Source organism: Fonticula alba, assembly GCF_000388065.1.
Source record: "Fonticula alba strain ATCC 38817 unplaced genomic scaffold supercont2.2, whole genome shotgun sequence".
NCBI classification, from domain to species: domain Eukaryota; order Rotosphaerida; family Fonticulaceae; genus Fonticula; species Fonticula alba.
In genome coordinates, this window is record NW_009242972.1 from 3,616,636 (window position 1) to 3,626,837 (window position 10,202).

At 63.0% G+C, this 10,202-nt stretch overlaps 3 protein-coding genes across 3 annotated transcripts in view; 1 reads left to right on the top strand and 2 right to left on the bottom strand.

The window, feature by feature from the left end:
- The window catches only part of H696_01743 (hypothetical protein), a 3,954-nt gene extending 3,722 nt beyond the window's left edge, over positions 1-232 (bottom strand). Inside the window, exon 1 of the mRNA XM_009495653.1 lies at positions 35-232. Within this exon, the coding sequence (XP_009493928.1) occupies positions 35-151 (117 nt within the window). The 5' untranslated portion in view covers positions 152-232. The remainder of the gene's footprint in view (positions 1-34) is intronic.
- Positions 233-2,243: 2,011 nt separating this feature from the next.
- Positions 2,244-6,617, top strand: H696_01744 (minichromosome maintenance protein 6). Its single transcript, XM_009495654.1, has 9 exons — positions 2,244-2,406; positions 2,546-2,797; positions 2,997-3,299; positions 3,384-3,651; positions 3,765-4,054; positions 4,179-4,320; positions 4,518-4,706; positions 4,954-5,157; positions 5,322-6,617. Exons 1-9 carry the CDS (start codon positions 2,309-2,311, stop codon positions 6,201-6,203), a joined length of 2,628 nt encoding a protein of 875 aa, XP_009493929.1. The 5' UTR covers positions 2,244-2,308; the 3' UTR covers positions 6,204-6,617.
- Positions 6,618-6,659: 42 nt separating this feature from the next.
- Positions 6,660-9,037, bottom strand: H696_01745 (hypothetical protein). Its single transcript, XM_009495655.1, has 3 exons — positions 7,417-9,037; positions 7,109-7,310; positions 6,660-6,956 (listed from the first exon to the last, which is right to left on the bottom strand). The coding sequence occupies exons 1-3, from the start codon at positions 8,856-8,858 to the stop codon at positions 6,873-6,875; spliced, it is 1,728 nt and encodes a 575-aa protein (XP_009493930.1). The 5' UTR covers positions 8,859-9,037; the 3' UTR covers positions 6,660-6,872.
- Between the last annotated feature and the right edge of the window lie 1,165 nt (positions 9,038-10,202).

Genomic DNA, 10,202 nt, shown 5'->3' on the forward strand with positions numbered 1-10,202 from the left:
GCGAGCGGGGGCCAGGGAAAAGGGGGAGGCGCACCAGAGAGCGCTTCATGCGAATGGAATGCTCGCGGACATTGTTGATGGCGATGGCCAGGAGTTTCTGCTGGTTCTCCTTGGACAGGGGGGCGGCGGAGGGCCGGGCAGTGGAGGACATGACGGCGGCTCGGCTCGACGGGCTCTGGAAGAGGGACCAGCGCGCGTGTGGACGGGGGCAGGGTGAGGGGGGAGGGGAGGGGGGGGGGAAGAAGAGGCGGGGGGTAGGAAAGGGGGAGGAGGGAGGCCGGGAGCTGTCTGCTTCGAGTGTCTGGGCCAAGTTGGGGCCGATCTGCGGCCTCTTCACGAGGAGGCAGGCGCTTTTGCCTGCGCCTTGGGAACAAATGTGGAGGGTCATGGACCTTGGGCTCTGTCCCCCCCACCCACCCACCCACCCACCCCCCGGGGGGGTTCACCTGACGGAGGGACCCCTCCCCCGGGGTGTGGATAGGACCCGGCGCATATGTGCGTAAAAGTGTGCGCGTGTGGGCGTACGTCCCTGTCCCCCCCTGCCAGAGGTGAAGCTGTCCTGTGAGTCCGTAAATGGGCGGGGGGGGGGGAGTTGGGGGGGGGGGGGGGGCTGAGGCGTGCACACCAATGACCCTGGGGGACGGGACGCCGCGGACAAATAATAACACTGCGCGGGGTATGGGGCTGGCAGGTGCGGTCCTCCTGTGGCTCGACGGTACCCCTCCCCCAAAAGGGGGCGCGACCAGGCTGCATGCGCAGCAGGTTCACGCCCCCCCCCCCTTCCCCAAGTAACAACAAAGAAAAACACCACCACCAGGGGGACGGTCTCTTGCTCTGTGCCCAAACATTGGCTCGTGGGAGTGACAACGAGGCAGAGGGGGGGGACAGAGCGAGGGACGCGCCCGGGCCGAGTCTGGTCCCTGCCCTCTCTCCCTCCGGCTGCCCTGATGCCCTTCCCGGTCTGGACACACTCACGGCCAGTCCGCTGCCCAAGTGGGACCCGAGAGGGGGGGGGGGAGCCTGGTGCTATCATGGAGCCAGATGCAACTGCGCGGGGAGGGGGGGGGGAAGGAACATGAGCATGGAAAATCACCCCGGGGGGTAGGAGGGCCGGACGAAAGAACGAATTGAGGACAGGACAAGGGGGGGGGGGGAAGGCTGGACGCGGGCTACCTACCGAACAGCGCGGGAAGGGGGTCACGGGCGTTGCCGCGGGTCACGGGTTATCCTCTCTGAGGGGGTGAGATCGAGACAAACGGTGCCGGATACTTGAAGACCCTCTAAGTGTGCCCGGACTTGTGGCCTCCTTGCCCCAAATGGACGTTAGAACAACCAAAACAAGGCAACTTTAGTTGACAATTGTGTATCAAATCGCAAGCTGTCCGTTCCCGTTGCCAAGAGCCAACCCGCTGGGGCCCGCTATGTTCTGAGGACCCACTCCCATGGTCTCCTGAACACGAAGCCTCCGTACATGCCTCTCCATGTTCCTCTTTCTCTCTCCCTTCTTCACGCTTCCGCCTCTCTCTCTCGCCCCTCTATATATGCTTAAAACAACAACCCCATTAAATAATCGAAGTTCCAGCCTTTTTCTTGATCCGCTGCACCGAGCTGCCGCCGCAGCCCCGGCAATTGCCCACGCACGTGCCAGAACGTCATTACCTGGCCGTTACGGCGCGGCGGTGCGGCCGACGCCAAGATGAATTTGAGTGGCCACCGGCCGGGGACGGGGGGAGAGGGGGTGGTGCGTGGAACAGAAAGGAAGCTACCGGTCCATGCAATCTGCCGGTCCTGATGGTGCGAGGAGACGGCGAGCCGGGCAAGGCTGCTTCCTGGGATCTGTAACGGCCGTGCCTCTGTGCTTGCGTGTGTGCCCTCGCTGGCGAGCGTGCATCACCCCGTTCGCCCTGACGGGGTGGCCCCAGATCGGCGTGCCTATTACCTGCTGGACGATCATACCCGCACCCAGGGGGGGGAGGTGGGGTGGGGGGGGGACAGTCCCATGCGTGTACGTCTGTGCACACAGGCGCATATCTGTCGGGATGGCCGGGGTGCATTCAAACAAGAAGCGATCATAGCCTCGGAGGTTTGTCGCTGCCTGGCCGAGCGCGCGCGCGCGCCCCCCGACACGTGAACCGAAATGCATGAGCCAAGAGACGGGGTGCCATTGGGCCGGGGCCTCCCGCCGCGGGAACCACAATACGCCACGCTCCCCATCCTTCCCCTCCTCTCTCTCTCTCTCTCTCGATCCTCTTTCCTCCCTCCACACCCCCTCCTCCATCCTCCTCGCTAGTGCTCCACTGTTCGCGCCATGGACGTCCGTCTCCACCAGGCGCACCAGCCTGTCACCAAGGTCGCCGATGACCTCGGTGAGTCCACGCGTGTGTCCTTTGTCAAGTTCCTGGAAGAGTGCGTTTTCCTGTCCCCGCCCCCCTCGCTCCCCGGCCCCCCAAGAAGGCAGCCGCCTTTCCCATCTTGCTTCTTGCCAGGCACTGACCCGTGCAGCAACACCACCCGCACTCCTCGTCCCTCGGATTCCCACCCGCAGCCAGTGCCAAACATCCATTCAGGAGATGATCGACCGGAATCAGTGCACCCTGCCGGTGGACTATCGCGATGTGGAAAAGTTTAGCTCTGTCCTGGCGGACGTCCTGCGCGACCACTTCCTGCGCGTGGAGCCGTACTTGCGTCTGGCCTTGTTGGACATGGTCCGGCAAATTCGCCCCGACGCGGCCAAGTCTCTCCAGGGGCAATACCGCGAGTTCTGGATCAGTCTCTACGGCTATCAGGACATTTGCCGGTGCGCCATTGCTTGCTTGCCCACGCCCATATGCATATGTTTGTTTCGCTGGTTGGCTGGTTGCCTGTGTGTGTGTGTGTGTGTGTGTCTGTGTGTATGTGTGCCGGCCTGTGTTCGCACACATGTATTCACCCGCACCCGCGCACTTGCGGCTGCCCATCACCCGATGACTGACCCGCCCCCATCGACCTTGCCATAGCATCCGCGAGTTGCGAACCCATTCGATTGGCCGGTTGTCGACCATCTGCGCCACGGTCACTCGGCTGACCGAAGTTCGGCCGGAGCTGCTCCTTGGTACCTTCCGTTGCGGACTCTGTCAGACCGTTGTCCGGTCGGTCGAGCAGCAGTTCAAGTACACCGAGCCGGCCATGTGCCCGAACAACCAGTGCAACAACAAAGCCAAGTGGGAGCTCGATGTTGAGCAGAGCACCTTCTGCGACTGGCAGAAGGTCCGTGTGCAGGAGAATTCCGACGAAATCCCCCCGGGGAGTATGCCTCGCACGTACGTCCCATGCACACGCACGCACTGCTTTCCTCTGCCCCTCCTCACAGCGCTTTCCCTCCTGTCTCCCCTGCGTCGCCTTAGCATGGAGATCATCCTGCGAAATGAGACCTGCGATCGTGTGAAGCCCGGCGATAAGGCCGTCTTTTCCGGCTGCCTGATTGTTGTGCCGGATGTCGCGCAGCTGTCCTCCGGCCCCGGGGTCAAGGGCCAGACGCAGACCCGTTCCAGCAATGCCCGGTCGCGCGATGCCTCCGGCGAGGGCACCTCCGGGTTGAAGGCCCTCGGTGTGCGTGAGCTTACATATCGTCTGGCCTTCCTGGCCTCCAGTGCCGATAACGCCGATAGCAATGTACGTCCATGGACCCGTGTCTGCTTGCCCATGCGGCGATCCCGTGTCTCCCCTGTGTCGCCCTTTGTCCGGGCAATCCCTCCCCCCCCCCCTGACAACCAAGCCATGTGCAGATCAAACTCCGCTTCCATGACAGCGAGATGGATGTCCGCGCCATTGTCGAGTCCTTTACGCTGGAGGAGCGCCAGGAGATTTGGGCCATGAAAAACAGCCCCAATCTCTATTCGCGCCTGATCAACTCCATCTGTCCGTCGGTGTATGGCAGCCACGAAATTAAGAAGGGCATCCTGCTGATGCTTTTCGGCGGTGTTCATAAGTCCTCGCATGAGGGCGTTCGCCTTCGTGGTGACATCAATGTCTGCATTGTCGGCGACCCCTCCACCGCAAAGAGTCAGTTCCTGAAGTGCGTTGGTCCAACCACCTCCCTCCCTGTCCTTCGCTCGCTGAAAGTCCATGCCCTGCTGACTCTTTCTTTCTCTTCATCACCCACCTCCCCTCCCCCCCCCTCGGGAAAAAAAAACACCCAGGTATGTGGCCTCCTTTGTGCCGCGCGCAGTGTATACCTCGGGCAAGGCCTCCAGTGCAGCCGGTTTGACCGCCTCGGTGGTCCGTGACGAGGAGACCGGCGAGTTCACCATCGAGGCTGGCGCCATGATGTTGGCCGACAATGTGCGTTGCCCGTCCTCACTTTCGAGTTGTCTGTGACCCAGCGAGGGGAGGCGAGCCAGGGTGGGGGCCAATCCACCCGCGCGACGTCCATCCGCGCGCGCGCGCACGCGCACACCCACACAAACATGTTGACTCACATCCCCACACATTCGCACACACGCCACGTCTTCCTTTGCCCCCCCCCCCCCCCCCCCCAGGGCATTTGCTGCATCGACGAGTTCGACAAGATGGATCTCCACGACCAGGTGGCCATTCACGAGGCCATGGAGCAGCAAACCATTTCCATCGCCAAGGCCGGCATTTCGGCCACCCTTAACGCCCGGACATCGGTCCTGGCCGCAGCGAACCCGATCCACGGTCGCTACGAGAAGCGCCGCTCGCTTAAGGTACGCACATCCGCGCGTGCGCGTGTCCATTCTCCATTCTATCAACCTCCTCCCTCCCTGTCTCCCTCCTGTCGGCCCCCTCCTTCCACACGCACATACACACACGCATGCATCACTTGCTCCCCTTGATCGGCCTTAGCAGCTTCTGGCATTTCATCCCTAACCCGCTTTCCGTCATCCTCAAACCATGGACAATCGCACACACACACACGCACACACACACACACACACACACACACACACACAGTACAACGTCAACATGTCTCCGGCCATTATGTCCCGCTTTGACCTCTTCTTCGTCTTGGTGGATGAGATCGACGCCACTTCCGACCAGAATATCGCCCAACACCTGATCCAGGTCCACCAGAACAAGAGCGTCACCCTGGCGCCGCCCTTTTCGACGGCTGAGCTTCAGCGGTACTTGCGCTTTGCTCGCGCTCTGCGTCCCAAGGTCCGCGCTGAATTCCACCGCTTTACCCACCTCCCTCCCCATGCGTCCCATCAGGCAAAACCCCATTACCGATTTGGCTCGCTGGCTGACTCCCGCCACCCGTCGCCCATCCCCCATGGGCTGGTCCTCTTCCTTCCTGCTTTTGCCGGGCGGGGAAAAAACAGCTCACCCCCGAAAGCAAGGTCCTCCTGGCGGAGTACTATCGCAAGCTCCGGCAGACGGATGTCAACAATGTGGCCGGCAAGACTAGCTTCCGGATCACGGTTCGCCAATTGGAGAGTATGATCCGCCTGTCGGAGGCCCTGGCCCGACTGCACTGCGAGGCCCACATCCATCCGCAATATGTGGACGAGGCGTATCGTCTGCTGCGCATGTCTCTGATGCACGTGCAGACCGATGACATTTCTCTCGGCGATCTGGACGCCATCGAGGGGCTGGATGACTTGATGATCCCCGAGGGCGAGGAGGAGGAGGCGGCGGCGGTCGATGCGGCTTCTGCCGCGGCTGGGGTCCCCAGCTCCAGCGCCCTGGGCCCGGCAACACCGCATGCCCCCTCCTCGGATGTGCCCTCCTCGTCGTCGGGGCTTACGCCGGCTCCGTCATCGGCACCGCCATCGTCGGTTGACGCGGCGGCCAGCCGACCGGCTGCCGCCGCGTCCGGCCGCAAGATCACCGTCGAGCGGTACAAGTCGATTGCCCACCTGGTGGTGTACTATCTCCGGCGGTTGGAAGACCAGGAGGCCGGGAACGCGGCCTCTGGAGCTCGGATCGACGACATCGTGGCCTGGTACCTGACGGACTTCATCGATCGCGAGCCGAATGCCGCCGAGGAGGACGTTCGCGCCGAGGAGACCATCGTACGGCTGGTCATTCGGTCGCTCATCGTTCGCGACCGCGTTCTCCTGGTCCTCAAGGAGATGGACAGCCTGCCGGAGGCGAGCGACATGGGCGGAGTCGCCGGGGGCGACCCGCTGGCCGCGCTGGCCAGCGCTGGGGCCAACCCGGTGGTCGTGGTTCACCCGAACTTCGTGGCCGACGACGCGTGAGTCTGACTATGCCCGTGCTCATAGGTAGCTCGGCCCATCCCTGTCCTTGTTTGGGAGGCAAGAAGGAGCAAGCAAGCGAGCGATCGGGCGGGGCAGGTGCGGAGAGGAGGGCGGGCCCCCGCCATGGCCCCTTGCCGCATGGATATCTGGACGCACGCATGATGTCATCTGTGCGCATTTTCAGCGGCACACATGCACATCTGCCTTCGCCTCTCCTCCCTCTTCCCCTCTCTCTCCCTCCCGCCCTTTCTCTCCTTCTCCTCCTTTCCCCTCTTCCCGTGCCTCCGTCCTTGTCACTCTTCCTCGTCTTTCCTCTCCCCTGGCACAATCCGCTGCCCTCTTGCGCGGCGACCAGCACACCTGTGCCTGCGCACGCGCGAATCGATGAGATACAAAATACAATCCCCTCACACATTTCGCCCCCGCGCCTCGATCACTCCTTCCACGCGTGTTTTCTCCAGATCGCCTCTCTCTTCATAGGCGCTTTTGCACATGATAGCGCATCAAGTTTATGGTACATTTGGTAAGGGTCCGCCCGGTGTTGGGCATCTACTGTGGAGGGGGATGTGCACGACTACTCCCTCCTTGCTCTCACGCAGGGGGCACAACACAACGCAGTGGGGGGGAGGATGCCTGGAAGGCTAATGGTGGCCCAGAAATGGCTGCCTTCTAGTGCCCCCCATGGCCGTGGCCGCCCACGGTTTGCATAAGGACCGGCGAGAAAAGCCCAACGGCGAAGTAAAACAATTGTGCCTGGGCACAGGGGGAGGGAGAGAAAGAGAGAGAGAGAGAGAGAGAGAGAGAGAGAAAGGTACAGGTGAGAAAGGGAGGGGTAGTGGGGGCATGAGGCCAGGGCCGGGAGAAGGCAATTGGCGCATCGGTACTCGAAGCGACTGAAAACGTACAAGGTTTAGACGACCATGCGAAAGTGGTTGCTCTTCCTGGGGGCCCCCGGCACGGTCGGAGCCCTCGACAAGCATTGCTTTCCCCGATGCCCTGGCCGCCTCGGCCCCCAGCAATGCAACCGCCGCCTGGTGGGGGTCATTCGCGGCGCCGGTGGCCGTCAGGGCCGGCAGCACGTGCGTGGCTGCCACATAGATGAATGTCCTGCGAACAAGCGACAGCAAGCCCGAGTCAATAAAGATATCACATAGGCGGGGGAGCCTCGCCACGCGCATGAGGGATTCTCCACAAAAAGGACGAGTGCACGTACCCCGCGCTGAAGGTCAAAATGTTGCCAGTCCACCAGCCATTGAGGCCGGCCTCGGCTCCTGGCTGACCACCTCCACCCGTGGTGAGACTGCGGCCGATCAGGAACACCAGCCGAATGACCAGAAAAGTCATCAGGGTGGAGAGGGGCACGGCCGCCGAGAAGATCAACAGCCGCAGGCGAGTCACGGTACGTGAGGCACCGCCCCGCAGGAAGACCGATGTCATGGCAAAGGACGACGGGGCCTTGTGAATCATGAGCGCCAGGAATACCAACATCGGAAGGGCCGCAGAGGATCCCTGCCCCAGGGAAAAGGCCTCCGACAGGGACTTCGAGCTCGCGGCCAGGGTCGATCCCAGGGCCAGGCCATCAGCCATGGAGTGGATCAAAATCCCGAGGAAGGCCGAGCTCTTGAAGACACTGGCGCCGCTGGCCCCGCCGCTGCTGTTGAACACCCGCCCGGAGGAGGGCGGCGTCGGCGAGAGAAGAGTGTCCAGACTAGCAAGACTGGTCCCGGGCCGGGTCCCGGACTGGGTGGCTGCCAACATGCCTGGCGGCAAGGCCCCGGGCGGGCTATGCAAGTCGCTCACGCCCTCGTCGACCGTGTGGCGCCGAGTCCACGGGGTGACATCAGCCGCGGTGGCATCAGAGCCCGGCACGGCTGGCTGGGTGTGTGCCCGGAGGACGGCTGGTGGCTGCCAGGAAATCGGGTCGGAAGCGACCGGAAGACCAGTCGCATGTTGATCGGAGGAAGAGAATCCCTGATCGTGGGTGTGGCTGTGGCCGTGGCCGTGGCCGTGGCCGTGGCCGTGGCCGTGGCCGTGGCCGTGGCCGTGGCCGTGGCCGTGGCTATGGCCGTGGCCATCTGCCGAGGGGCTGAATTGCTCCACGAGAATCATCACGAAGAAGCCCAGTGCCAGGGCCAGGCCAAGGGCCAAGCTCGGGGAAGAAGACACAGAGGTGACGGCCTCGCCGGCATGGTGATGCTGCTGGCTCGAGTGGTACAGCACATCGGCCCCCTCGGGCAGGATGATGATGAGCGCCGTGCCGAGAAGGATCCCAGCGCTCAGGGCATTCAGGTGATCCAAAACCACCGGGCTCAAGGGCATTACCAGTGGCAAGGCCCCACACAAGTAGGTGGAGATGAACATCAGCGTGCAAATGATCAACAGAACAAGCCAATCCGAGGGCGAGGCGAGGAAGAGGACCCGGCCACCGGCAGCCGTAGCTGTCCCCGTGGCCGTGGCCATGGCCGTGGCCGCCTCGAGGGCAGTATTCAACCCCGGCACAAGCGCCCCACTCGGCGACTCGGGAGCCGAAGCGTGGTGGGCTGCTGTGGCGACCGCGACGTTGCCATGCGCAATTGCCGCGTCAATGATGAGGCTCAACGTCAGAAGGGCGAGCCATTGAGTACGACCCAGGCAATGCACTGCCCGGCCGAACATATTGATCGGGGGCCAAATAAGAGGGAAAGAACTCCCGGGCACAGGACACCGGGTGCACGCGTGTGGTCACAATGAAAGAGGCCCTGGTATGGAGACGTGGGCCAGCGAGAGGCTGCTCAGAGCGTGGAATGGGACACGCAGAGCGGGCGGGACAGTGGCGGCGGCAGCGGCGGCGGCGGCAGCGGCGGCGGCAGCGGCAGCGGCGACGACGGTTGGAGCAGCAATCAAGCACACAGCTAGGAAGTGGCTCATAGTCTGGTGGGAAGGCAAAGGCAAGGACGGGGGGGGAGGAGGGCAATGAGTGCCCGATGTACGGTGGTGCATCGGAGGCTGGGTGCGACGTCTCTTTAGATCCCAGCGAGGCGCTCTCGTTCCCTGGGGGATCTCCCTTCGGTGGATGGTGTGACCGGCAGGATTGCAGCTCTCTGCTCCCCCCCCCCCCCCCCCCCCCCAGCAGCGGAGGTTATTTCGGCGGCAAGTTATGTGCCCCCGCTGGGAGACGAAAAGGCGAGCAGAGCGGATCAGCCACCGAGGGCAGGTCCGGTCTCGCCCCCGCCCTCGTTCTCCCCTCCCCCAGCACTCGCCGAAAGCCAGCAGATCGGTCCAGGGGCTGGAGGCATTGGCCCGCGGCGTAGGATCTCTCGCTCCTCGGCCAGCGGTTTCAGGGCGCGGAAAGGTGTGCACAAAGTTCCGAAAGACCGATCAGACGGCAGGGCGGAGGAGAGACAACTGGCCTGCAGTCTCTGTCAGCGGGTGTTACACGGAGACGCATCCGTGATAATGCAAACATACCAGCCGGCACAGGAATAATGATGAAATAAAAAAACAAAATACATAAGCCACAACAGATGCCCACCGAAGAGACCGACGACTCAATGTGCCTGTTCAACGGCCCCTCGCTTGGCCACCGGAGTCGGCCCTGGCCGGCAGACTGAAGGGGGGCGGGGAGGGTCGTGGCTAACATCGCCGCGGGGTAGTCGAGGGGGGTGACTCAGCCAATGGTGTATGCCCACCAGAACTGACGCCAATGGAATGACTGGTACATGCTGAAGAAGCGGAATAGCGGCACCGGACCCAATCCTTGTCATGATCACGGGAGACGGAGGCGTGTTCTGGCCGTTTTGGAGCCGGTCCCCCGCAGGTCGACCGCGAACGACGCACATGCGCTTGGACGCGTGTGAGCGTGTCCCCCGCCCCGTCCAGCGTCAGGCCGTCGGCTCGTACGTCTCAGGGTGCCCGGCTTTGGGAAAGAACAACCACGCCTGTAGGGTCCCTCTCTCTCCAGGGAGTCGGTCCCGCCACAATTGGACGAGCGCCGCTCTGCCCCCTTCTCCAACAGGGCGG

Excerpts from the sequence above, each read along its gene's own strand:
- H696_01745 (XM_009495655.1), bottom strand. The coding sequence starts at position 8,858 with ATGTTCGGCCGGGCAGTGCATTGCCTGGGTCGTACTCAATGGCTCGCC. Across the intron at positions 7,311-7,416 it reads ATTTTGACCTTCAGCGCGGG|GACATTCATCTATGTGGCAG; the intron begins GTACGTGCACTC and ends GCTTGTTCGCAG. Across the intron at positions 6,957-7,108 it reads CGCATGGTCGTCTAAACCTT|GCACAATTGTTTTACTTCGC; the intron begins GTACGTTTTCAG and ends CCCTGTGCCCAG.
- H696_01744 (XM_009495654.1), top strand. The coding sequence starts at position 2,309 with ATGGACGTCCGTCTCCACCAGGCGCACCAGCCTGTCACCAAGGTCGCC. Across the intron at positions 3,652-3,764 it reads CCGATAACGCCGATAGCAAT|ATCAAACTCCGCTTCCATGA; the intron begins GTACGTCCATGG and ends AGCCATGTGCAG. Across the intron at positions 4,055-4,178 it reads GCAAAGAGTCAGTTCCTGAA|GTATGTGGCCTCCTTTGTGC; the intron begins GTGCGTTGGTCC and ends AAAAACACCCAG.